Consider the following 25,573-nt stretch of genomic DNA (forward strand, 5'->3'; position numbering starts at 1 on the left):
ACGGGTGACCCACGGTCTACCCACCCTAGCACTGGTCCTGCCCGTACCCGTCCCGGGTACAACGGATGGGTACCCATGATCCGTACGGGTACACCCGCACGGGTAAAGTACGGGTCGGGCGGTGGGTGTACCCGGGTAATGCCTGCCCGTGCCAGACCCTACTCTAGGCTGTATCTGATGACTTGGAAGAGGGCTCCTGTGCACGGCAGGGGTGTCGAGTGCGACATACCGGTCATGCAGGCCTTTTCGTTTCAAAAGTTGTTCACTTCCTCCTCGATATCAGCACAGGGTTGCCTGCCTCATACGCAGACCTCACTGCGGTTGCACCAAGGACGCGGATCTAGCTCTACATCTTGCGGGTGGCTGTTCGGAGTATCAGGGCAGAGCACCCTCACTGTCGCTTCATCCTCTGCGTCTAAACGCCCCTGCACCGCTACCGCGCCATGCCTCTGCGCACCGTCTCTCTAGGGAGAGACGGGAAGCTGGGGCTTAGTTACTGTAGACATGCAGCTCTGCCCCCGCAATGACTGAATGCGCTTTGATGATGATATACTGCAGCTAGGAAGGGAGTGGACCTCGGCCGCGGCAACTACAGGATGCAATATTCTCCTTTCGAGCCCAAGCTCACCGTGACGTGCTTACGTTCCATGAGTGGTCGGCCGCTGTGCTACTTGAGCATACCGTTCCTTCTCTAAGGAATGCCTCGACCGCTGGGGTTGGTGTTTCAACATTTTGACATTCCAGAGGCCTCATCCGGGAAACGCTCCACCGACCTGTGCTTCATATCTGTCACCGTGCTCTGTTCACGTGGAATGGAGCACTTTTGTATGCATCAGTGTCAATGGCCGCCCTTGTCGCTCTAGCTCTCTTTCCTTTCTCTGGCATTGATTGGGCTGGTAGTTTATGCCGACATATCGTATTGAAATACGTTTAATGAACGTTACGACTGCGACCGTCGTCGCGGGACACTCCTTTCTGCGGAAGAACGCCGCGATCAACTCACTACTTCCGACCTGTACGCTCCCCGTGCAAGACCTACTGGCCTCTGCACGACAAATCGGAGGTGGGTTTCCTGCGACTTTACACCAGCAGCTGACTTTGAGAAGCTCGATCAATACAGTTATTACTTTAGACGCCCATTCGAAGCGACGCATGAAGTGCTTCCCTGAAAGGCGCATGGTTCTTCTCTGCGAGTGGGACGCGAGGCTGAGACCTTCGCTCGGGCCTTTGTATGAAACGGTGATCGACACTACGTCCATAGGCGTACACCGAGCATCAAACTCACCGACTACCTCGGGGGATGCTTTAGGTATAAAAACGTGTCATTCAATCCCTTGCCATTATCACAAACAATCTCATCAACAAGCTCATCCAGCTAAGACTTCAGCTCACCGATATGCAGTTCACCATCCTCGCTACTCTCGCTGCTGCCGCTGCAGTCGCGGTCAACGCTGTTCCGACCGCCGATACGCCTTTGGCTGCTCGTGCCATCGAAGCTCGCAGCGGATGTGGCTCTACTGGCCCTCTCGGTGACGGTCACTACATCTGGTATGACATTCCTGCGGCAATGATCTCTGGAGTTTCGTTTTGACACTGCCTTCTGTAGGTGGATTACTGTAGGCTGCAACAGTGGAGGGCAATAGTAAGTGTACCGAGCTAAATAACGGGGAAACGCAACTCACATCTGGTTTCTAGCAAATGCCAGGCGATGGGCGCCGACGGCTGCCTGCCCGGCCAGACCAAGCACATCGGCTCCATGGAGGTCGATGTGAGGACTCTCGTTACTGTCTCGGATAGTCAATCTGACGTGCCATTCCAGGACCCCAACGACACCACCCAGTATGCTAAGCAGAGCAACACGAACAGTGTCACCTTCACCTGCCCCTCCGGTGGACAGATCCGCTGCCAGGCCAACTTCAACGACAACAACGATGGCCCCAACTACAGCCTCCGTGGTACGTCACCTCCGTATGGAGGGTCCTGTCTATATTGCTAACCCGTAGTGGTTCCAGTTATTTCCGCCTGAATGAACGCGCCGTTGGCTCACCGTAGCATCGAGGAAGTTGTAACTGATATAAGTTCGGCTGCAGTGATAGTTCCCGTGCTGTACAGTGGTTGATGACATGGTCCGATTGTAAACCTTTGCAATACTACATTCAAGTTGGATTGCATTCGAGGTTTCGACGATGAGCAGCCGCCGTAATAACTGGCTATATTTAGCCGGGGACTAATTACGTACGTGATCTCGGATCGTGGGCCTTTCGAAGTTCGCAGATATCGACAATGTCTCCGCGGATGCTTGCACGACACCATTCGCTCTGGTCTTGTAGGGATATGTCGCTCCGGACAGCTGTACCCACACGGGTAGGGGAAAATTCTCTGACCATCGCCGCGGCGCAGGAATCATGATACTGAACTCTTGCGAACGATGAATCATGAATGGCCGTAGAACCTGCTCAAGGCGATGTCTTGGCCTGAAATAACCCCCGCAAGACCAAACAAGTCAGGTACTATTGATGAGCAGTAGACACTGACAGCAAAGGCTCGGCCCTTAGACGATCCGGCGTGATTGCAGTACCGCAGTCAAGTGGTTGCTCGACCGTTTGCTCTGGTTTTCATGACCTCAGGGCGTCGTATAGTACCATGGTACTACCTCCCCTCAAGGTTGGCGGGACCATAGTCCGACTTGATGTGGTTTGTGCTCGGGGTCCGACGTGACGGAGGTTATGGCGTCCTCTCAACAGCGGAGGTGCTCGTCGTTACCCTGCCGTCGGTCTCGCCAAGACGATTCCAGTTCATCGCCCTAAATCTTCATGAAGAGACGTCATCATAGCTGATTGACGGCTGACTGCATCGATGCCAGTAACTCAGAGTCGACCTTGCGGCCTGTCAGAGTAATCAAAAGATCGCTGACAGACGTAGGCAGAGGTGCGATTTCCCGCGTTTGAGGTCTTCAACAGATGAGAGTGATGAGTTGTTCTGACCCATTGCAGTTCAGCAGGTAATCCATCCCATCGTGACAAGCCGGCTCTGCACTTCAACTTGCCGGTGTGTTATATCAGACGAGATCATGGGTTCTAGCCATGTTCGGATGTCCTTCATCGCCTCCCTGAACAAAGTAAGGTAAGCCAACCGTAAGTCAACACAAATGATGGATGTACTTTGTACCCTATTGATTCGCCCGTCTTTCCTGTGGGCGATGCAAATGTGCACCAGCAGCGACGTCCATGAGGTTATTAATATCTTTGTCTGGTTTGTTCGTCTGATCACAGATACTCCTCGTTACACGCTGCGATGGGTTGGCCATCATAACTATGTCCTTGATGCATCTTTCAACTTGACACTGGCCATTTCCAAAGGTTCCTGCCCGTACTCAGGGCCCACCATGCGTATAAAAGGGCGCCTTGACATCTACTGCTCTCTACCTGAGCCGGACTCAAGCACTTCCTCAACAACATAAATTCAACATGCAATTCACCATCCTTGTCACTCTCTTTGCTGCCGTTATGGGGGCGCAGGCCGCCCCCTACAACCCGCGGTTCGATGCTCGCTCTGTCGAAACTCGTTCGGGGTGCGACTCGACCGGTCCTTTCGGCGAAGGACACTTTGAATGGTATGTCATCTCTTCGGTGTATCAACTAAGATCTATTTTCTGACTACTTGCATTTTGATAGGTTCGTCACCGGTTCTTGCACCCCTGGCCAACAGTTGTACGTACCCTTCTCTAGTATTCTTGTACCCGCCTACTAGCACGGGAGCTCATCGAGTCATTATAGCGCATGCCAGGCGATGGACGCCTCTGGTTGTGAGCCAGGTCAGACTGGCAAAATTGGTTCCCTGGAGGTCGACGTAAGCCAAGATTTATTTGACTTGAGGATCCTCCTTCTCAGCCAGAACGTGCAGGACCCCGATGATACGCAACAGTTTGCGAAGCAGAGCCATACCAACAACCTGGTCTTTACCTGCCCTGCTGGAGGACAAGTCCGCTGCCAGGCTAACTTCGAGGACAACTCCGACGGCCCTGGCTACAGCCTCCGCAGTAAGAGATATCTAGCCTGCTACCTAGTTCTGAGCATGCTAAATTTTGCCATCCAGTTGTGCCTGCCTAAGGGGCCGATGAAGTGGAGCAGTGGGGCATTAATCCGACTCCTCAGTTCATTATTGTTTGCCTAGGTCAAGTTCTTTCGGGGGCTCCCTTGCCACTGTAGTAGCACATTGTACATTGTGTCTTCGGATTCGTTGCTTAATGCATTGCTAAGACCTGTGCAGGAATCGATTACTTGTATGAAATTGATGCGCATTGTGGATAATAATGCCTGACGTGAAATAAGTGAGACAATTTGGATGTTATGGTGGCTGGAGAAGCACCCGCGGCGTCCACAGGTCTACAGATACACCTCGAACTTGTCTACATCCATTTCGACGTCCCCATAGACGTTCCACGGAGGACACTACAGGCTACAGCGATCAAAGCTATCGCGCAGCCGAGGTGTGATTGGATGGGTCATTGCACCGCTGATTAGATCACGTATCTATTTTTGGCAGCATGAAGTGGCTTTCGGAAGAGCTGTTTGGATGCTTGCAGAGCCGAGCACCGGCAGAACTGCCCCGACCCCGACGTCCAACAGTCAACTGGCGGCCATTATCAGCCTTGCTCACCTACACATGGCGACGCCTTTATTCCAGACGTTGTGCTCGGGGAAGGGGCGTCGCTCCGAGTCCTGAAGGCCTGACTCCTCGACTGATGCACATGACAAGCCGGCGCTATCCGCGGTGACCTCAGTACTTACGAGTATGAAGGTTTCATGATGATATATTGCCATTTTCCAGAGGGTGCATCTACTGTGCTCTTGGTATTGGATACTACCATCCACGGCTAGGCGATGTATCGTTTGCCGGGCTACTAGTAGCTATTCGCCTTGTTGTTTCGTGAGTGCTTCGCCTCTCCAAATAAACTGGACACTGTCTCAGGGAGCGGCACCCCTCGTACTACTTTAGCATAATATTGACGTCTTCCATACCTAAACCCCTGTGATGCGAGTAATCACCTCACGTGTGGATGATCTGCGACACCATCCCCTCCCATCTTCTTCAGTGGTGGCATCAAGCCGGGCGCGTCCGTTACATTGCTTTACCGGCATTCTCACCTCATGATACTGTCTTTTAGGAGATTCCAATGTCTTTGCATCTAGTATTGAACATGTGAGCATATGCTACGCGTGGTGGCGGTTATTTCTTGAATGAGCGAGTCCCGCTATTGTCAACTCGATGTACTCGCAAACCCCAGGGACCACAGCTGTATATAGCAATATAGCCCTTCTTACTTCGTCGGCGCTGGCTCGGGGCGGTATGCTTCGTGGTCCAGCCTCTGTTCATAACTCATGAGGCCTAGGGCAGCGAATCTCGAGACCATGCAGCAAAGCCATGTACGGGTCTTGATATGTTGGCATTCAGACGCCTTTATATTAACTCAGAGCTCCCAAAGGTATAAAAGCAGGGCGCGCTCTCCTAATTTCTCTATCAGAGCCCACTTCCACCGCAGCTCTTACAACAGCCTCTCAACAACCTAGCATGCAGCTCAACATCCTCGCTACCCTCGTCGCTATGGTGGTCGCTGTGAAAGCCGCTCCATCCGACGCGCACCATGAGGTTCGGTCCATTGAAGCCCGCTCTGGATGCGGTTCAAGCGGCCCTTTGGGTGATGGACATTACGAATGGTGGGGACATCTGCCTCCAAAGTCACTATGTGCTATCCCTGATTACCTTTCGCTGTTCCTGTAGGTATATCAATGTCGGATGCAACAGCGGGCAGCGATAGTAAGTGCTCCTTGTTGAGCGCCTTCTGGTGGAGTATGCGAGCTCACGGACTGCTCTCAGCAATTGCCAGGCTATGGACGCCTCCGGTTGCGAGCCCGGTCAGGTCAACCACATTGGCTCTATGGAAGTCGATGTGAGTGATGATATTCTATCGAAATCCCGGAGTTCTTCCTCATGCGCAACGCAGGATCCGAACGACACCACTCAGTATGCTAAGCAAGGCGGCACGAACAGCGTCGGCTTCACTTGCCCTGCTGGAGGACAAGTCCGCTGCCAGGCCAATTTCAACGACAACGACGACGGACCCGGCTACAGTCTGCGGGGTAGGCATCTCATGCAGTTTCCTGCTGACCTTGCTGACCTACTTTCTACAGTTGTTTCTGCCTAAGACAACGAGCACGAGTGATGCTGGCTGAAGTGTAGGATTATCAACGTCTGTTTCGTGCTACTGTACGCTGTTGTATATCGTGGTATTTGGAACCGAACGTGCCTCTGTTACATCTGTTATAAATGAAAATTCTGATTGAGCCATCCCTCTGAGGTAATTCATAAGATGTTGATGCAGGATTTACGGACAGCAATAGCGTTCATGGTGAACGTGCACCATGCACGTCCGCACTAAGAATACCAACCGCGCACATAACACGATGATTGGACGGCTATCAACCGAGAGGTGGTATCTAACTTTGATCGGTGGCAGTGCCTGTGATATATAGTAACAATACTTCCGGGAAATCGTCAAGATGCCGACGGCCATCTCATCATTTCCGGTGTCCCAACGCCGAACCAGCACGTTTCTATATGCCTCCTCCAGTGGTATTCCACCCACAACCCCTAAGCCGCTCTGGTCATGCATATCCGCCAGCGTTTTCTGTTCATTCTTTTGCTAGTCCTGTTACTCGTTTTGCTTGGGTTTTCACTCAAAAATAAGTGAGCACAAATATCCGTGACACGTATACCGCGTACGGAGCTCATTTATCCAGTCTACGCGTGCGGAATTTCCTCTCATACTCGACACGGCCGCTATGGGACACACCCATCGGCCCTCGTGAGATACTTCCACACTACTACGCCGAAGGCATAGCGTTTGACGAGCACCTCTGCGCGCTGCATGGATGGCAGACCCGCGCACGACCAGCGGAGGTGTGGGACGCGATCCTCGTGAGCACCGAGCTCGACCTGCTCGAGGTGCGCATGCACGAACTCGACCCCGTCGTATCCAAGTTTTTCGTCGTCGAGAGCGACCTGACGTTCACGGGTCTGCCGAAGCGCCTCGCGTTCCAGGAGGACCGTGAGAGGTTCGCGCAGTTCGAGGGGAAGATCGTGTACTCGACGTTCCATGGGCGGCAGCTCGACCCGTTTGAGAGCCCATTTGTGAACGAGATCGAGCAGAGGAGGCATATGGACGCGTTGTTGCGGGAGCAGGCGAAGCCTGATGGTCCGCTGCTGGTGATATACTCCGATGTGGACGAGATACCATCGGCCCATACCATCAAGCTGCTGCAGCACTGCTCTGCGCCGTCTCCGCTGCATCTCCAGATGTCGGAGTACTTGTATTCGTTCGAGTGGCCGGCGGGTAAGGTAAGCTGGAGGGCGCAGGTCCACCTGTGGAACAAAGAAGGAGGCTTTGGCTACGGGCACTCCCAGGTTGCGGACCACATGCTGGCGGACTCGGGGTGGCATTGCACGTTCTGCTTCCGGTATATTGATGAGTTCGTTACGAAGATGAAAGGTGAGTATGCCCTCCGCTCTCTCGGATGTCCCTTACACTCCCGGGTAGGATACTCGCATGCGGACCGGGTGACAGACAAATCCCTACTGGAGCCGGATCGGATTCAAGAGGTCGTGTGCTCGGGAGACGATATATTCGGGATGTTGCCAGAAGCCTATCGAGTACGCTGGTTTTCTATCCTGGTGTTCTACGGCAGCTAACATTGGTCGACTCGCCTTCCAGTACAAAGACCTCTTTGACTTGCTCAACAAAGACCCGTACGTCGTTTCTTCCCATCATTCCTCTGACCTTCTGAGACTGAGCCTTTTTCGACTCCAGGTCACCCTCGGCCCTACACGTCCCCTTACATATCCTGCAGAACAGCGATAAATTCCGATTCCTCCTCCCCGGAGGGTGCGTCCGCGAGAAGTAGGAGATGGGCAAGCCTTGTACATGTATTTATTAACTTGGGACTTGACGGAATGCAGAAACTAACTAATATGTATATCTTACTGGCGCTGCATGTAAGATCTCATGATATATCGGATATCCGCTGCAGGTTGCCTCGCTGCGACTGTCCCAAGGACCTTGGTATGAAGAGCCGCATACTGTCCAAGTTGTCACCGTTCGTGTATCAACTTATCGCCGCCAGTTTGGACTGGTTATGATTCTGCAGAATCTTATCATGTACGTTTCTCGTCGAAAATTCTCGGGTCAAGAATAACACAGTCTATTATGCTAATGTCTAAAATGATTCCAGGCCATTATGTACATACATAAATGATCAGCGTTGGAAGGACGGTAGTAAAGTCTCAAGTTCTTCAGCACCATAAACTTGGCGAGGTCGTCTGCGCGAGCAACTACATTTGAGGGGCGCGGTGAGCTCCGGAAATGTATTGATTGACCACAGGGGAGCGCACCATCTCGTTATGGAACTGGCGCAGAGCCCGGGGTGGAACCACCAGCAGCGCTGGCAATCTGAGCATCACGGATAGCGTCCGTGAAGTTTTTCCAGGCAATAGACATCCCAGGGGAAAGGCGGGCCATCACTTCAGGACATCCCGACCACCGTTGTACGGACGAGATGCACTCGTTCAGGAGATGCAGAACGCCGGAATCGACTGCGTAACTGGGGAGGACCTTCTCTAGGAGGTGATAATAGTCCGCATATCCCGAATTTGGCACTTCGGGGTCGCACTGGAGAAGTGCTTGAAGTAGACCCGCGTTGCAAGCCTCTGCAAGCGCGACCGGACCGAGGGCAGAGTCCGAGGCTATTACAGTGTAGAGGAAGGACAGGATCGCCTTCAAAGTCATGTCATAACACTCGTCTCGCGCAGCATCGGGTTGCCGAGGAAGCGAGAATGCTAATCTGAATAGGAGTTTGGTGCCAGCAGTGACTGATCCAGAGGCGACGAAGGCCCTGTAAAATCCGTGATTCATAAACGACAAGTCACTCATCATGTCGATAATGAGGGGCATATAGTCCTCAATGAGGTAGTCGTGCACGCAGGCGAGATGCAGATAAGGGGTGACAGCCCTCGCAATCAGGGGGGAGTATTCTTGGAACTGCTGCACAAAATTTTGGAGGACGTCATTTGTCATGTCCGTCAGCAGACCTCGGAGTAGCAGAGTGATACGAAAGCTGTACGCGTCGTTCTGCTCCGCTGCCCCTCTGATTTCGGCGACCCATAGGAATACGACAGTGGGGATAAATCCTCTCGTCTGGATCATCCGAGGCCAAGTGGACGGGTCATCGTTCAGCTGCAAGAGCAAGCCAGCCATAGCTCCCAGCATGAAGTCTTCTTCTTCGCGCTCATGCTGAGGCTGGAGAAGGTCACCTGCTATCAAAGGCTGTATGGATCCATAGATAAATGACCAGGCGCTATCCCATAGTTCGGAAAGTCCCCGGCCATGGTCGGTGACTCCTTCGGGATTGGATTGTATAAATTTAGTGATCCAGGCCGAGGCATCCCATGCCAAGTCAACCCCCGCGCCATCGCAGAAGTCCTTATGATCGTACTTGCGAAAGCGAACATTGAGAAGGTTAAGTATGGCATGGGATTGGTCTGTGTCGAGATTAGGTGTATCCTCGCGTTCCAGGAAATGCGTGAGGGGACGGAGATCGTCTATCTCCCCATCAAGTGCCCTTTTGTATAGCTCCTGTACGGTCGGTGACACATCAATCAGTCAAATTAGTAGATGACAATAGCCTGGTAAACGCGAGGGGATACCAAGCTCGCAATATGACTTACTTCAAATCTCGCTGCAGTGCTGGCGTCCATGAAAGTCAAAGGCAAGGTAGTAATCGTTTTGAGATGAGGGCGATGAGGTTGGATGAATTTCTGTCTATAGCCAACAGCTGGAGAGACTTTTTATATATTCCGGCGAGTGAACAAAGAGGAACAATATCACAACGGCACTAGACCAAAGCTGCATGCATTCAACCCGAGATCCATTTCGAGCACAACAGAGCCGTCGCTGAGGATGCTTGGCCCCTGGTAACTATGGGAGAGAACGCGCACCAGGGAGAATTTGAGGTCGACGTTGTATTTCCGGCACCCGTCGGAAGCGATTTACTGCCTTGGCAATCGTTGCAGATATTCGGTCGAGAGCCACATGCGATGATTCCGTAGAAAGAGGAACCGTTACCACACAAAGGCACCCCAACTATGGCGCAATCGGAGCTGAAATCAGTGAGGAGATGGTTTCAATTAGGATAAATATCGTATCGCGCGGTTCGCTACGTTGTAGTAAGCGAAACGAACCGCCTGCAAGTACTACTAGTGGCCGACTGCCAGTGCCGAGTAGCGACCCCAAGTCCATAGAAAACAACGATGCGTTGGCACGACACCATTGTTCAAGAACGCATACCAGGGCCGTCGCGGCACCACCGTGCCCTTATGGCTGAGTACAAAGGAGCGATCAGCCTTGTAAGTCGTACTGCTTCGGAGGTTGGTAGCCATCAAAATTGATGGACGGCTGTGATTGGTCAATCCGAGTCCTCGGGTCAGCGTAACGGTGACTGCAGCTTGACTACTTTCCTACCTCGTAAATCGAACGTCAATTGCGCAGTATGGCTGAAGGAAGACCTCCAGAGTCCAGAGGTCTTCCAGAATAACGACAAACACCCCCAGAAAGCGTCAGTGAGAGGAATGAAGGCGAAGCAGACTGTCAGCCAAAACCGCGACGCTCCCGACGTCGATCCCCCCAAAACAAGCAGTCAGCGTAGTGTTCTTATTCTCATTTGCCATCTACGTATTACCTCTTTCAGGATATTTACCTAAAGCGAAACCCAGCACCCATTGGCATGGTCGAAATTCCTTGAAGAACATCATCGTCTTGTAAGTACCAAGATCTTGGGCCGTGTCCTACTTCCATTCCAGTGGGGACTCGTACAGCTCTCCCACGGCAGAAGATGACGAGTTCACCGACGAAAACGCTTACCGATGGGTAGGAATAGCATCATTCGCATCCTATACTGCATGTGAACTTACAGACAGACCACATCTCCAACGCACTCACAAACGTTTCCGCTCGCGTTCACAACTTCGCAGCCCCTGGGGTGACCGTCGAAGCGACCTCTCTGCACAGCTTTCCCGATACTTGTTCCCCCGAGCTCCGGACCGCGCGCCGGACCCGTCTGAAAGCACTTACGGTGCGACATATCAGAACTCGTCTTACCTTCTGATTCCATGAGTTCATCTGTCCACCAGTTCCATACATCGGTATCAACGGCTGCAGTAGGACGCCCTCGGACGACTTGGCGCCACTCGTCGAGTCTCTCCTCGACGCTGTCCACAACCTGTATACCGAATTCGAAACTGGGCCCATCCACCGGTCATCCGGTGGTAGCAAAACTCATTCCTGTCTGAGATACATACTCACGCTACCATAGGTATCGACTCCTCGGACGAAGTGAAGGAACGAGCCGAAACTTGGAACGAATGTCTGCGAACACAAGCTTCAGACTTCGCCATCTTCGTCGTCTCGTCCCATCAGGTACTCAGCGAAATAATTGACGATCCCCTAGAGTACAAGTCCACAGAAGACGACCCGGTAGACGAGGGTGGTGGATGGGAGGGCGAACTGCATCTAACGTCAGATGTTCATGCTCTCCTGGCTGAGCAGATGCTCACCTCGTTAAAAGGGTGTGAGGTCTGTACTCCTGACGGGTTAGATCAGTGTGCTACTTTATGCATATCTATGTCCAGGACAGTCCCTCGTGTGATGGTGGAAAGGCAGTTGCGCGTCTGACGAAATTCACAGTCTATATACTGATCAGACAGTCTATGGTTGAAGGTATAGTCATAATACGCCATCAGCTTCAACCAGACCACTCCAATTTACGCAACGGGACACAATACACAGATCTACGCTACATCCGAAAATACAAATCGAAACTCTCGCGATACCTATCATACAACAAGGATACACATACAATAGTGTCCTACTCGTTTCACCACCGTACTAGGCGCTAGCACTAGGTGTGAACATCCACTCATAAGGCTCCGTACTAACCGGCGTCATGGAAGATCCCGTCGCAGTCTCCGTCATAGTGGGCGTCGGAGTCGCAGCAACGACTTGTACCTGGAGGGAACGTGTGACAGTCGTACCATCCGAACTAGAAGCGGAAGAGGAGTCGGTTGAAGAAGAAGTGGAGGCAACATTGTCGGCAGAAACAATAGTCGAGGAGGAAGAGTCCGAGCTGGCGGTTGTAGACGTAGCATCCTGAGCGGTGACTGTGGTCCCACTCGAATCGCTCGAAGTCGTCATTGCTGAGTCGGTACCAGTAGTGGAGGACAGCGCGTCTTGAGCAGTCGCCGTAGCCGCCACGGTGTCGCTAGAGCTTGAGGTACCAGTCGTCTGCGATGACGGGCTCCCGCCAACAGCAACAGGCATCTCGGGAGTGAACACTAAGGTCACGTTCATAGGCTGGGCCTGTCCACTTCCTGAGGGAGCACCCTCCTCTGCAGCGTACGAGAACCCAGGCCGCGTGTCATCTCCGTAGCTCTCCTCGTCGAACCCGCGAGCGGCACCTTCCGAGTTCAACGAGGTCACGCTAGCCACGTTGGCGTTGTCCGGCGTGCCAGGATCCACGAGGGAGTCATCGCTGCTGTCCTTGCCTTCCGAATCGTCGCCATTGTCGATGATGGGCATGCTCGCCGCGGAGACAGAACCGGTCGACGTAGGAGCTACTGTCGAAGCGACAGTCGAGGTTGAAGTGACCATAGTCGTAGAAGTAGCATCCGGTGTAGAGTCAGACATCCCGTCATCTTGTCCTGCGAACCACATCGGACGAACGACGCCCGACTGCGTATTATAGGCGAAGAGCTGGGACTTCCCAGGGGCGGTACCTAGAACGAGGGCCATTATGAGAACGGGATGCGGCAGAGGTCATGAGCGCGTAATTGTAGACTCACCACTACTCATGCAGCTTTCCACACTCATCACGACAGGCTTGACGGGGTCGGGGTCAAACGTCGCGCAATAGTTTACCATCTCGGCCTGTTCGGAGTTGAAGACGGGAATGCGAAGAGTGACAGGAATGTCCTGCGACGCAGCCTGCATAGTCACCGAGGAAGCTGTGGGCGCAGACGAAGACGCCGAGCTCGTCATCGACGTCGTCGAAGAACTTGCAGACGTGGAGGTATCGCTGCCAGTCGTGGTAGAGGAAGAGGAATCGTCGGACGCTGCGACTGCAGAGTCATTGTTGAAAGGGACCAGGAACATCTTGGTCTGCTTGGAGTCTGATACGTTCAGTACGAACGACGTCCCGTTTCCACTCTCCGATGTTCCATCAGTACTGGTGGAGTTAGAGGCATCGTAAGCTCCGTAATCGCCGCTCGAGTTCATCGTAGCAAGCACTAGAGAGGCAATCTTGGTGGAATATGGAGGGGTTGCCAGTATACTCTGGTGAACGCGTGAGTGAACAGAACGGATGTGGTAGCAATGGCATCGAGAAGCTCACCATGATATCGACTGTTCCAGGAACTCCTACCATCCCTAGATCAAGGTCTGCAAAGTCCCTCGCCTCCATGTGCGCGCCCATCCCCAAGCTAGCCCCCATGCCGATACTCATCCCATTTTCGGAAGGATGTGACTGAATGAGGTAATTGTCGCCTCGGGTGCCGGATAACCAGATGGAACGCCGATGTCCGTGAACATGAACATGGTCGTCATCACCTTTGACCACGACCTTGTCGCCATGCGTATGGATGTGCGCGTGGTCGTCCTTACCCTCGACCACTATATCCCTCTTGTGATCATGATCGTGGTCGTGGTCGTGGTCATGGTCGTGGTCGTGGTCATGGTCATGGTCTGCTCGGCGATGGATATGGACGTGGTCGTGTTTGCCGTCGACGATAACCTTCTCTCCATGGGCGTGAACGTGATCATGGTCGCCTTCCACTACCACATCGCGCTTGTGATCATGGTCGTGGTCGTGGTCGTGACCGTGGCTATGGTCGTGGTCATGATCGTGGTCATGGTCGGCGCTCCGCCTTGCATAGACCCTGGACCCCTTTACGACCGTACCCTCAGACGACGTACCGGAGTGAAGATACGATGCGGGACGAGAGCCCTGCGACCGAACTCGGCTGTGCCCGAAGAACCTTGAGGATACCCTACTCTCGCTCTCACCCTCGGACGACGACGAGCGCTTGATGGATATATCACCCATGCGCAAGAGAGGGTTCATGGGATCGAACGCAGACGGCGATGCATAGTAAAGAGAACGCTAAGTGTGATGTCGAAGTCAGACGACAAACTGGAAGAATACCAGGGACCTCACCTTGTCTTTATCTTCCTTCTTTCCCTTGCTCTTCCTTCCCTTGCCACCAGAACCGGTGTGAGATCCACCCTTGCTCTTGTTAGCAGTCTTGACTGCATCCGATGATACCTTTCGAGTACCGCCTGAACTTGGGTGAGATGAGTGATTGGCTGGTAGAGGGATCTGGATCCTTGTGGAAGGCGTCTGTGGGCGCTTCCCTACCGCGCCGGAGTGGGAAGTTTGGGTGGTAGGTACCGCAGCAGACAGAGGGACGGAAGTGAGGGCGAGGGAAGACAGTGCTAGAAGGAATGCAAAGCGACCGCTGAGGACGACCATCGTGACGGAGGATGTAGTGGGGTAGCGGCGACGAAGAGAGAGGACGCAAGGCGAACCGGTCGCAAGAAATTATGGTAGTAATGTGTGAAGTAGTGTAGAGATCGAAAGCAAAACGAAAGCAAGAGTCACCAGGACTCAGGAAAGCAATACGAAAGCGAAGGCGGGGGAGGAGATGGGGGGAGAGAGGGAAGGGGGGTGAGGAGCCATGGCAGAAGGAGCGACGGTTTATATACCTTGGAGGTGACATGTTCGAGGTCGGCGGGTGACAGTGAAGGGGTGTCAGCCACCGATCGTCGGTGTGAAGGGTCCGGAGATGGGTAGACGCGTCTTCTGCGGATCGCGTCCCAGTCACGTGACGTCGTCAGCCACCAGGGAAAGCGCACAAGGAACTCAGAACTGCTTGAAACTCAGGAATACAACGAATCCATGAACCACTCACTAAAGTTTGCTGTTATAACTCTACACGTAGCCTGACCAAATGTGTAACCGGATTCCGGGAATCAGGGTGAGACAAAGGGAAGCAGCGTCCACCGCAAAATATGGCAGTGAACGGGCCTAGCTGTAAGATTTAACGCGATTCCGGAGGCCTGTTCAGCGATGAAGTCCCCCGCTTTATGCAGAGCCGACGCAACCAACCGCAGTTTCGTAACATTTCAGCACTATGTTATGGCGCTCCAAATATACCCACACCTTCGCAAAGCACGCCGGCTCAACAAAGATTTGGGACATTTAGAAGGCCATACGCGACACCACAACTTCCCAATACAAGCACAAAGGTCGCTTCAATTTCAGCCAATCAAACGACAAACTGCAAATACCCTATCGTCTTTTCCACTCAGGTATTCATATTTCCTCATCTTCCATATTGATGTCCTCCACAGGGAAGTCCCCGACTCTGACTTTCTCGGGGCGCACGAATACACCGTAATTGGGCCGGCAAGTGAAGTACCGTTCGCCTTGCACGCTACGAAGGTTCATTCAGAATGCATACGCCCGCATGCTTTTGATACTTACGATCCATCATTCTTGCCAAACGGCTCGTCGTACTCGATACCGACCCATATACCCGTGCTGGCGAACTTGGTAGGCCCGACGAACCGCACGGTGCCCCTCTTGTGCAGCCCTGGCTCAGAAGACTCGACTTCACAGCGAGCTCCGATGGGGATGTTCACTTCGGGGGCCGGCTGATGGGTACTTTCATCCTCCTTCTTGTCAGCGAAGCGACCGAGTTTGTGCTGTTGCTTGTACGCGAGGACACTGTCTGTCGCCATCGAGTAATGGAAACTGAATCAGAGAGCTGAGGAAATGCAAGAAATACGGCAGTACCTTGCCGCTTCTGGTACTCGCTCTCGCTCAGCTCAAATTTCTGCACTTGCGAAACATCGTTCAACTGCCCCGTTAGCGACGTAGCTGGGTCAGTATCCACCACCTGAAGCATCGCTTAGACCGTGTCCAAGGAACGGAGTCGAGAGCTCAGGACTCACATTCAGTACTTGATGATCCCTCAGACCATAGAACCCGAGTGGCTTGCTCTCATCGTCCAATGTCCCCACAACCTGCGCGTCCGCCTCGGAATTCAAGACCGAGATAGCTTGGTTGGATACTGGTATACCAGTAACAAGCTCAAGCTTGCCCTACATGTTATATCGCAGGAGTTTGAGTGATCCATAGATAGACAGAGGTTTATAATGATCGAAATAAGCTGCTGGCGCAAGGGACGAGAGCGCGACTGGCGCACGCAACCTTTAGCTGCCCGACGGTGAGGTGCAGATCGAAGCGGCGCTCCGAGCGCGTGTCGGGCGACTTGACGAAGACGGTCACTGTTCCTGACATCTCTGCCGCTGCGGTCGGCGATGCTCGGTAAGAGTCGGGCTCAGCAAAGCTGATCGTTGATGTCGCCCGACATGACGGGGAGATTTTCCCACGGCACCTTCCTCCTCCTCCATATTATTCCTGGGCGGCCCAGCGCCGGGCGTCGTCCCCTGCTCTCTGTAGACCTAATCTTGTAACACGGTATACCGACTGTAATGTTTGCGAAGACACTGTCGATTATTCTGGCCCTGGCGTTGCCGGCCATTGCGCACGAACACCATCATGAACTGAGCGAGGAACAGATGAATGCGCCGGTGGACTCGATTTTGTGGATACATATGGCGCTGCAGGCGTTCGTTTGGGGGATTCTGTTTCCCACTGGGATGGTCTTGGGACTGACTAGGAGTCGCTGGCATGTACCGTTGCAGGTGAGTCTCAGTGTTCGTGACGCTTGCGGACAGCGAGCGTGCCCCGGGTCAGACCGTTAGACAACCAATGTCTTATGGCTGGAGATCACTTGGAGGTGTTTTTCGTCTGTTTGACGTTGGTCGTCTCTCGGGATGCTGGGTAACGCTTGGTGCCCGCAGCGACAAATTGTTCGTGCAAGTTCATCTCGTCTGACTTGGTCCAGAGTGCCGGATTCGCCCTCACATTCGCCGGGATTGTTCTCGGACACTCGCATAAAGGGCGACAATTCTACGCCTCCGTACACGGAACCTTCGCCACCATCCTCTTCATCCCCATCCTCACCCAATTGGTGCTCGGCATCTACCTTAAACTGCACATCCACGAACAGTCTATTCGACCGTATGCAGTGAAACTGCACGGAGTAGTTGGGAAGGCATACCCCGTCCTCGGATGGACCCAGATGCTGTTTGGTGCGATTGCATTCCGCGGATATTGTCGCGGTGGGCATCTGGGCCAGTGCTTGGCTCACTACATTATGGTGCGCAGTTTATCAGGCCGCAAGGAGTGTTGACTAAAGGACTCTACAGGGAAGTGGGTTTATCGCGTACGGTGTCATCATGGCTATCTTGTTAATAGTGGGAGAGAACTGGGTGCGTCGGGTTGGTCGCAGTCCGGAGTGGTGGGACTCGTGGGTCATCATGCTCTGGGGAATCGGTAGGCCGCCCAGTATGGGTGCTTGGTTTTCTTGATACTGACGCGGGACCAGTCAATACCTTCACGGAGCATCATGGTGGTTCCTGGTCCGTCAAGGATATGCAACATACGTGAGTCATCCTCGGATAGCCGTACAGCACAAAAAATGACCCGAATGACACAAGGATCATGGGTGTTCTGTGTAAGATTGTTTCCGCTATTGCAGCTGAATCCGCGTGTGCATCGAATTAATGCGTCTTCTCACAGGGTGGGCTGGCGGCGCACTTGGCATCTTCCTTTCTCGCAATAATAATGTAGGTCGCGACTTTCATCCCTTTGTTTCCTATGGCTGATCTTGCCTGCGGACATATAGCGCAGCGTTGTTCCTGCTCTAATGTAGACCATCCCCCGCTTATCTGTATTATCACCCAAGCTGACCTCTACTGACTCAAGCATCATCCTGACTGGGTGGGCGATGTCGGAGCACGCCCAAGCTCTCATGATTTCCACTAAAGTTCATGCAACTTTCGGCCATACGCTCATGCTGGCCGGTGTGACTCGCATCGTCGAGATATGCTTCATCCCGTCGAAGATCTCCAACCCTGCGGCCGATGCGGATGGGGATGCACACAGCGAGCATACCTTGGCAGGTGACGAGGGAAGGGAGAGAGACTACACTGGAGGGTTCTTTGAAAGAGGTCAAGGGCCCGCGAAAGCCGGAAAGGCGTTTAGGCATTTCCCTCCTTTCGTGAGTGATTCGAGTTGTCGGTGTAGTATACAGGCTGAAAGCGACGTGGACATTACTAGTTACTCGTTGCAGCTGGGTAAGTCTCGTTCCCATGTCTAAGCGAAGGGTGCTGAGTAGGGATAGGTTACTATTCATGTCTGCGACCGATGAGGAACTCGAATACGTGCACGACAACGGGATGGATCACGTTACCTACATCCTCATTATGTTCAGGTGCGTCGCTGCTTCGTTTACTTCCGCAATTTTTGTCACATCACCGCTTTATAGCCTTGCATTCATCCTGTACACACTCATACTGTCCCTCATCCACCTATATTCAGCAAGCGGGCGAAACGCTCCTGACTCATCGAATTCCGCAAAGAGCATTGAGAACATCGAGATGCTGCCCCATGGGGGCGCGCCGCGGTGGTACGCCCCTGTGCCCAACACTGCGAGCGGGGAGGAGACGCCAATCACGGCGCATATTATTGGGGACGATGAGGATTGATCTAGAGGCTGTTGGTTGTTGTATTTCTCGCCTATGTGTGAGATCGGATGTGTCTACCATTATACATAGTATATATCGTGAAGACTGGTAATGCTGTGGCTCTCACTATATCCGGAAGCTCGTCTCCCTGAGACTAGTTTGGGCGCCCGTCCGATCGGGTCGGATTGATCAATTGTCGGAAGCCTTTGTCAGTGTCAAGCTCCTATTCCTCCAAGCCACTTTTCGTAGTTAGAACTGAACCCCAACTGAATCTCCATAATGGTCATTAATAATGTAACTCACTCTGGATACATGCCATGTCGACGACATTTTGCTTTTCCGGTTGCTGACGGGCGAAAGCGGCACTCGTCTGCAGCCGTGTCCGAGTCGATGACGCGACTCGCCGGCATCAGGAGCCAGATGCTGCCACTCTTTTCCAGACACCACAACTTACCCTAATTTCTTGCTTTCTTGGACATGGCGGGTACGCACATTCTTCGTCTAATATATATTACTGCAGTAAGCTGATCAGTACCGTGAACGCAGCTGCTGGCAGATCTGCACTCATCTTGGGCGCAACTGGCGCGACGGGGAAGCACCTACTCCGCGAACTCTTGTCCTCCTCGTACTACTCGCGCGTGGGCGAGTACGGGCGGCGAGTGACCCCTCTCGACGGCCTTACCAGCGGGAAGGAGAAGCTCGAGCAGAAGCAGATTGATTTTGAGAAACTAGAGGAGGCTGGGTTGGACGCGGGGAAGTGGGATGTGGTTTATATCACGTACGTATACCCTTTACGTTGGCTTACATTACTACTGGAATGCACAAGGGTTACTGTTTTGATCGGTACTTACGCTATACCACTACCAGGCTCGGCACGACGCGCGCAAAGGCCGGAAGCGCCGCGGCTTTCGAGAAGATCGACAGAGAGTGAGCAGTGCACGCATATCTCTCCTCTCGTCCTACAAGTTTGGTCTGAACGGGATGTATGCGCAGGTATGTGGTGAATGCTGCCCGCCTAGCCAAGTCCAACGACCCCACGCACAAGCAACGGCTCGTTTACCTCTCCGTAAGCTCCTAGCCTACAACCTGCGGTAATTTCCACTGTGCACTCACATTTTTTCTGATTAGAGCGGCGGTGCGAACCCGAGTGCGCCCTTCCTTTACCCTCGGTACGTACTTAACGTTGCCGTCCTTCGCGGGCTTCCTGTATCCTTACCTCACCCTCCCGCAACTTAGGAGTAAAGGCCTGACCGAACTGGCGCTGGCGTCGCTGGGCTATGACGACACTATCATCCTCCGACCGGGGTTCTTACAGAACGCTCAGCGGGGAGAAAGCAGGCCGGTCGAGTCGGTGCTTGTGTACGTCTCGGTTTCACCTTCTCTGCTTCCCTTTCACCCACCTGGCTTCTAGTCCGGTCTTCTCGGTGATCTCACGGTTCGTGAGTATCGCCATCGACGTACGTCTCTGTATTTGCTTGCTCTGGTCGCAAAAGCTGATTCCCAAGCGCAGGTGTCTGTGTTGGCAAAGGGTATGCGGGTGGCTGGCGAGCTGGGTAGCGCGGGTCTGCCGAAGGAGGTTGGAGCCACGACTGAGGGCAAGGAAGGGGAGAAGTTCACGGTCATCGGGAACGCGGGGTGTATCGCACTCGCGAAGAGCGCTTCCTCATGAATGTGTGAGTCGTCGCATTGTGAGGGCTTAGGAGTTAACGTGTCGAATTTCTTCTACGTAGGGAAGAGTGATCCGTATTGTATGATGTGATCGATGGAGGCTGTATGATTAAGTTCAATGTCAATTGTGGATGATGTTTGGGTCGTGTCTGGTGCCTATGCTTATGTTCCTTGGATTCTGATTGTCGGTCCTTGCCTGAAGACATAGGCGCTACGGAGCCGAGATCCCATGCCCGGAAATGCAATGGATGACGATACTGTCATTCATCTCATTGTTCGGTAATTATTGCTCACCCCGGTGGTCTATCGGTGAGTTCCTTAAATTTGGTCTTCGTTTCATGTCTTTCTCGGGCAGCTCACTCGCACTGGCGAGAAGACATCATAGACGGCGATCTCGGTTTTGCAACCATGGATGTCCGACGTCATGATGACAGCCGAAAATCGCTCTACGTGTGTACAGTACGATGCTGTATCTGGCTCTCTCCCATGAGCCGCAGTACAGTATCAGGAGCCGGTAATCACGAGCAGATGCGGAACCGGCAAGGGGTCGCTGTCAATGAGAATAGATGATGCATCGGTCTTGTGGTAGGTTGCCGGGACTACTGATTCTGCAGTGGAGGGTAACCCGTACGGCCTAGGTGAGCATACGGTGAGACAAGTATTGGCTCCTGGACAAGCGCTTGGCCTGCATGGATTACCCATCATAAAGTAAGTAACCCACTGTCACAGCGATCTACCACAGGTCCTGTCCTGATGGTCCTGAACTGGTTCTGTTTCAATCTTATAAAGAGACAAAGGCCTTCATCGCTCTTTGACACAAAGGAGACAAAGCATATCAGTGCCGGTGGGAGTGGAGACTCGTATCCAGTGTCCCGAGAGGGCACTCACATCGCATCCGCCCCCGCCAGGGGAATCACCGGTGCCTTACACTTGCATGTCTTTCGTCACTTAGAGTTCCTACGCCATAACCCAACGATCCTAGGGAAAATAGACCTGCCTCCGACGAACCGCCGGATGGACGGCGTTTCCGGACATGCCCCTACTAGTGGGTATGGACCTGCAATAATTGCCGGCACTTGCGGTGAATATGCAAGAGCATCCGTTTATTGCTCAAAATAAGTGTTGGCTCCTGGAATAAGTGGATTGTCAGATGGATGAGTCCTTCCTGAAGTGGCTGTATAACAACAGGACATCTCAAGGACTCGCGTGTGCCCGAAACCCTCTCGCGGCCACTCATGTGGCAACATGTGTGTCTTCTGCATTCAAATCAATAAACCATCATTAGAGCACAGCTGGTGCCTCTCAAATGGCTTATGATCCACAATGCAAGGGAGTGGATGGGTGTGTTTGGAACTCAAGGAGAGATGAAATCTAATGGGTAAGAGTGTATTTGCTTGGAATTGGCCCCCATCAAACAACTACTACTAGTACAACCTACCTGATATGAAGGATACAGTATTTGACTGCTGGACTGCAGGGCATTCGATTCTGAACCAAAGACAAATAATACCTGAGATCAGATATGATGAGATTAGTGTAAATTAGTGGGCACGTGTATTCCTCAGGTTTTCCCAGAAATGCAAAATTTGTCTATGTAGAGACTTGCCATGTTGACCTTGCTCATGCTTGTATCCTTACACTCGTCGACGATGTCGACGGCGCCTGGTTGCTACTGCGCTTCCCCGCATCCTGCGGCTGTTGGCTAGATAACGGAACTAAAAGCACTCCACGGCCTAACGCGATTAGGTTCGATGGAGAATTAAATCAGGGCATGCCAGGATTGTAGGTCCCCCATCACCCATCATTACACAATGTTCCCGAGCCTGTTCGCGACGGACGTCGGACGCGACCGTCGGCGCTAAACCCTCTGCTTTTAGCCTCCCACCATCACGGCCGTCACTTTAGGTCTTGTCGCTGTCGTCGACATCGATGGAGTGCCCAGGGCTCGATTTTCTTACCCCGTCGTCGGCGACGATGTCGTCGAGCACACCCAGCTCTACCCGTGGCCGCCCCCCACTGCCCAGCGGGCCCCGCCTGCGTAAGCCGCCGTCCAAGGCATCGCTGATTCAGACAGAGGCCTCGTCCGATTCGTACTGGCCGCACAGTCCGTCCCCTTCAGCGACCGAGCCTTCCCCGGTGCTCCCACCGATCTACGAGGCGCCCTGTACATTCCAACCCCAGCGCCACACCAGTACAGCCGAGAAATCAGTGCAGGTACCCGCACCATCGACTCGCAAGGTCCAAATTACCCCCCTGCCGTACCCTGCTCCTGTGGACTTTGAGATCTCCCCGACGCCTTTCAAGGGCCTGCCGCTGGAGGCAGCACGATGGACATTCAGCTCACAACAGCTGCAGGAGATCGTGTCGCGCGCGATTCGGTACACCGCGCAGGAATCACATCTGCGGTTGCTATCGCTGGAGGCGCTGGACGTGGAGATGCCGAGGGAGAAGGAGCAGCTGGAGACGACCCGCTTCTCCACACAGGCGCAGTACAAGTTCCTGGCTCACAGACGAAACATGCTCATTCAATCCCTACACTCCTACGCTTACTCTCACCACGCCTCCGATTCCGAAGGCCTCAACACCCTTACCTCGCTCATTTCACAGCTTAGCTCACTAGTCGGCACCCTGGACAAGCACACGCACACACTCCTCCAAGCCACGACACACGAGCACCAAATCACCTGCCTCCAAGAAGTGCACCAGGCCTCTGCCCTGGCGGTGGCTCTCCGCAAACTCAATGCATCGTACAAAAAGCGCACGGACGAGCTCAGGCAGGCGCGGCGGCGCATTGAGGAGCTCGAGGCGGAGCTGGAGGAGGCGTGGCGCTGCGCAGAAGAGGTTGCGCTCGAGGCGGACGAGGACGATGAGGAGGAGCTGGACGCGCTCGAGCCGCCCCCGGGCGAGTCGACGATGAACAGCGTCGCGATGGCGCAGGTAATGGGCATCACGGGCACCGCCCACGTCACGAAGGCTACTACATTTAACCCAGCGGACGAGAAAGTCCCCGAGGACGACTACGACAGCAAGGCGAGCCGGCGCATGAGCAAGGTGAGCGTCGCGAGCACCTCGGCGTCGCGCTCGTCCGGGGGCCGCCTCGCCCGCGTGCGGTCTGCGCGGAAACGCAGCGTACGCGCATCCAAGGCGAGCCTGCGCCTCCCGAAGACGGTGGTGGACGACCTCATCAATGCGTCCGGCGCCGACGAGACTGACGAGAGGGGCGATCGATCCGGGCGAAGAAGGCAGCGTAGCCGAAGCAGGAGCCGTAGCAGGAGCAGGGCACAGGCGCCGTGGGCGTTGGACACGGAGGATATGCCGCCCGTGCCACGGCTGCAGCTCGATTCTGCCAGCAGTCACAGCCCGGCGAGTGCTGTGAAGCCGCAGGGCGGGTCGTTTTTGGAACTGGATAACGGGAGTAAGAATACAGTTGCGCCCGGCCAGCGGACGTCAACGATTGAGGTGGGCGATATGATGAGTGGACGGGTTAACGGGAACCTCGGTGGTGAGTCTCCCCCTACTTCCTCTGCCGCGGCTGGAGATGACTGACCTGTCTGCAGACAACGAAGCCGAGCAGCACTCGCATCCCTACTCTGCGCCACACGACCAGTCCAACTTCCCTCCTAAATATACCGAACGCGAGGACGGGCGGCACTCAGACCCCGACTCGCCTATCGACAATGAGCTCCGCCCACCACCTAGGACACGCAGTCGGCCCTTCTCGCAGGACGACCGCTCGCTCGAGTGGGACGAGCGCCCTGGCCCGAGCCGTGTATTTTCCATGCAAGCCCCAGCGGTAGCGGCGCACCCGACGCACCACCGCGCAAGCCAGTCGACCTCGACGTCGGTGTCGTTCGAGTCGTCGATCCGCGAGTCGGAGCCGCAGAGGAAGAGCGGGAACGGCGTGCTCAAGCGTGGCGTGTCCGCGCCGCAGCTGAAGAGGACTATCACGGAGTATTTGAGGATCGGGCGGCAAAAGAGGCATACGTGGGGGACTAGGACTGCAAGGGACGCAGGTGGAGGAGGGAGTGTAGGTCTCGTTTCTTAGGATTTCTGATAGCGGATAGTACTAACAGCGTATCTAAAGTCACCAGATGTTGCATGAAGTCCCTCAGTGATATTCTTGGACCGTCGGCCAGCCTGGGTGAGTAACGTCCATTGTTTTCTTTTCACCGGGCGCTCAGGCTTTGTTCGACAGTGCTCTGCCCTTCATGTGCTCTGATCTCACGTATATAATCTGCATGCCATTTCATGTTTTTACTCCGGATTTACGATCTCGGTCACGTCCTTGCTACGACTGGTGCCAAGCTTATAATCACCTCATAATGTATCCCCTAATCTGAACGGACATATCCTGTACTTTACTACATAGACTGCGACTCATGCAATATCCGTCCAGGATCCGCGATTACATTGAAATCGTTGATTTGAAAACCCTGTATCCTTCACTACCCTGCAAAACTTCCGGAGCATGCTCTTCAGCGAGTCTCTGGCACTCATTCTCCAGAGCGACGGCATCATTACATGAGATGACGTTGTGGTCGCTCAGACTACGAACAGCTTGTCGCAGCCAGATTATGCAGTTGAATGGAGTGCGGCGCCCTCCATCCGCTCGAGGTGTGGCCATGGGGATGGCCTTGAAGAGCTCATGCAGATCGTGGACCGTTGTATTTGTCTTATTCAGGCCTCCTATACGCCGAGGTGAACGTGGATATTGATGCACTTGAACGCGATTGTGGCTTACCGATCTCCACTAGCGCCACAAGGGCAGCATCCTTGAAAATATCTTGTTCCGTGCATTCATAGGACCATATGCCCCCGAATGTGTTCTTGGCATGGAACTTGGTAAACGTCCTATTTGTTTGTTCGACAGCTAGTGCCCAGTGAAATGAGTCCACTTTTTTCCGATGAAAGAGCACTACGAAGATGTGGCCCGGCGCTGACATGAATGTGGCTGTCAAGATTTTATATACTAAACGTTGATCAGTGCCCCTTGTTCAAACTGCAACCGGGCATGCAACGGAAGCCTGCTAGTGGTTAACGCTGACTTGACTGCCATTTCTGGCCCCATTCACTGGTCATTGATCATGACAGGATCCAAAGTACCACTGGCATAGCAAGGGTAGTCACTATGTGGCGTCCCATTCT

General features: G+C 53.6%; 12 protein-coding genes across 12 annotated transcripts; 8 read left to right on the forward strand and 4 right to left on the reverse strand.

The window, feature by feature from the left end:
• Positions 1-1,396: 1,396 nt before the first annotated feature.
• GLOTRDRAFT_92695 (uncharacterized protein) lies at positions 1,397-2,119 on the forward strand (the record flags this gene model as incomplete). The annotated part of the gene is made up of 4 exons (XM_007866734.1): positions 1,397-1,548; positions 1,607-1,642; positions 1,696-1,955; positions 2,091-2,119. The coding sequence occupies 4 exons, from the start codon at positions 1,397-1,399 to the stop codon at positions 2,117-2,119; spliced, it is 477 nt and encodes a 158-aa protein (XP_007864925.1).
• Positions 2,120-3,467: 1,348 nt separating this feature from the next.
• On the forward strand, positions 3,468-4,933 carry GLOTRDRAFT_92696 (uncharacterized protein; the record flags this gene model as incomplete). Its single annotated transcript, XM_007866735.1, has 5 exons — positions 3,468-3,613; positions 3,675-3,710; positions 3,777-4,039; positions 4,384-4,489; positions 4,831-4,933. The coding sequence occupies 5 exons, from the start codon at positions 3,468-3,470 to the stop codon at positions 4,931-4,933; spliced, it is 654 nt and encodes a 217-aa protein (XP_007864926.1).
• A 638-nt stretch (positions 4,934-5,571) lies between these two features.
• Positions 5,572-6,205, forward strand: GLOTRDRAFT_92697 (uncharacterized protein; the record flags this gene model as incomplete). The annotated part of the gene is made up of 5 exons (XM_007866736.1): positions 5,572-5,777; positions 5,806-5,817; positions 5,878-5,950; positions 6,005-6,140; positions 6,192-6,205. 5 exons carry the CDS (start codon positions 5,572-5,574, stop codon positions 6,203-6,205), a joined length of 441 nt encoding a protein of 146 aa, XP_007864927.1.
• Positions 6,206-6,667: 462 nt separating this feature from the next.
• GLOTRDRAFT_115523 (glycosyl transferase) lies at positions 6,668-8,021 on the forward strand (the record flags this gene model as incomplete). The annotated part of the gene is made up of 5 exons (XM_007866737.1): positions 6,668-6,747; positions 6,801-7,549; positions 7,598-7,710; positions 7,772-7,806; positions 7,868-8,021. The coding sequence occupies 5 exons, from the start codon at positions 6,668-6,670 to the stop codon at positions 7,959-7,961; spliced, it is 1,071 nt and encodes a 356-aa protein (XP_007864928.1). The 3' UTR covers positions 7,962-8,021.
• A 434-nt stretch (positions 8,022-8,455) lies between these two features.
• Positions 8,456-9,858, reverse strand: GLOTRDRAFT_137971 (uncharacterized protein; the record flags this gene model as incomplete). Its single annotated transcript, XM_007866738.1, has 2 exons — positions 9,781-9,858; positions 8,456-9,688 (listed from the first exon to the last, which is right to left on the reverse strand). Exons 1-2 carry the CDS (start codon positions 9,808-9,810, stop codon positions 8,456-8,458), a joined length of 1,263 nt encoding a protein of 420 aa, XP_007864929.1. The 5' UTR covers positions 9,811-9,858.
• A 504-nt stretch (positions 9,859-10,362) lies between these two features.
• Positions 10,363-11,423, forward strand: GLOTRDRAFT_92700 (uncharacterized protein; the record flags this gene model as incomplete). The annotated part of the gene is made up of 6 exons (XM_007866739.1): positions 10,363-10,458; positions 10,528-10,747; positions 10,800-10,869; positions 10,912-10,978; positions 11,025-11,183; positions 11,226-11,423. 6 exons carry the CDS (start codon positions 10,363-10,365, stop codon positions 11,421-11,423), a joined length of 810 nt encoding a protein of 269 aa, XP_007864930.1.
• Positions 11,424-11,523: 100 nt separating this feature from the next.
• GLOTRDRAFT_128110 (uncharacterized protein) lies at positions 11,524-14,633 on the reverse strand (the record flags this gene model as incomplete). Its single annotated transcript, XM_007866740.1, has 6 exons — positions 11,524-11,614; positions 11,665-11,693; positions 12,047-12,882; positions 12,949-13,438; positions 13,497-14,264; positions 14,319-14,633. The coding sequence occupies 6 exons, from the start codon at positions 14,631-14,633 to the stop codon at positions 11,524-11,526; spliced, it is 2,529 nt and encodes an 842-aa protein (XP_007864931.1).
• A 676-nt stretch (positions 14,634-15,309) lies between these two features.
• GLOTRDRAFT_137972 (uncharacterized protein) lies at positions 15,310-16,503 on the reverse strand. Its single transcript, XM_007866741.1, has 5 exons — positions 16,377-16,503; positions 16,118-16,267; positions 15,960-16,062; positions 15,648-15,894; positions 15,310-15,597 (listed from the first exon to the last, which is right to left on the reverse strand). The coding sequence occupies exons 1-5, from the start codon at positions 16,464-16,466 to the stop codon at positions 15,477-15,479; spliced, it is 711 nt and encodes a 236-aa protein (XP_007864932.1). The 5' UTR covers positions 16,467-16,503; the 3' UTR covers positions 15,310-15,476.
• Positions 16,504-16,556: 53 nt separating this feature from the next.
• Positions 16,557-18,881, forward strand: GLOTRDRAFT_59260 (uncharacterized protein). Its single transcript, XM_007866742.1, has 11 exons — positions 16,557-16,873; positions 17,077-17,391; positions 17,441-17,567; positions 17,620-17,677; positions 17,732-17,748; positions 17,814-17,860; positions 17,920-17,942; positions 18,000-18,294; positions 18,354-18,370; positions 18,418-18,507; positions 18,562-18,881. The coding sequence occupies exons 1-11, from the start codon at positions 16,661-16,663 to the stop codon at positions 18,779-18,781; spliced, it is 1,422 nt and encodes a 473-aa protein (XP_007864933.1). The 5' UTR covers positions 16,557-16,660; the 3' UTR covers positions 18,782-18,881.
• A 305-nt stretch (positions 18,882-19,186) lies between these two features.
• Positions 19,187-20,599, forward strand: GLOTRDRAFT_137974 (uncharacterized protein). Its single transcript, XM_007866743.1, has 9 exons — positions 19,187-19,244; positions 19,307-19,538; positions 19,628-19,687; positions 19,754-19,826; positions 19,889-19,929; positions 19,997-20,119; positions 20,172-20,217; positions 20,271-20,433; positions 20,491-20,599. Exons 1-8 carry the CDS (start codon positions 19,238-19,240, stop codon positions 20,427-20,429), a joined length of 741 nt encoding a protein of 246 aa, XP_007864934.1. The 5' UTR covers positions 19,187-19,237; the 3' UTR covers positions 20,430-20,433; positions 20,491-20,599.
• Positions 20,600-22,402: 1,803 nt separating this feature from the next.
• GLOTRDRAFT_137975 (uncharacterized protein) lies at positions 22,403-24,817 on the forward strand (the record flags this gene model as incomplete). The annotated part of the gene is made up of 4 exons (XM_007866744.1): positions 22,403-23,930; positions 23,986-24,455; positions 24,513-24,569; positions 24,624-24,817. 3 exons carry the CDS (start codon positions 22,403-22,405, stop codon positions 24,528-24,530), a joined length of 2,016 nt encoding a protein of 671 aa, XP_007864935.1. The 3' UTR covers positions 24,531-24,569; positions 24,624-24,817.
• A 16-nt stretch (positions 24,818-24,833) lies between these two features.
• GLOTRDRAFT_40659 (uncharacterized protein) lies at positions 24,834-25,383 on the reverse strand (the record flags this gene model as incomplete). Its single annotated transcript, XM_007866663.1, has 2 exons — positions 24,834-25,111; positions 25,155-25,383. Coding segments are annotated over 2 exons (507 nt in total), but the record flags the coding sequence as incomplete, so codon positions are not given.
• Positions 25,384-25,573: the final 190 nt, after the last annotated feature.

The sequence above is a fragment of the Gloeophyllum trabeum genome (assembly GCF_000344685.1).
Source record: "Gloeophyllum trabeum ATCC 11539 unplaced genomic scaffold GLOTRscaffold_00005, whole genome shotgun sequence".
NCBI lineage: Eukaryota > Fungi > Basidiomycota > Agaricomycetes > Gloeophyllales > Gloeophyllaceae > Gloeophyllum > Gloeophyllum trabeum.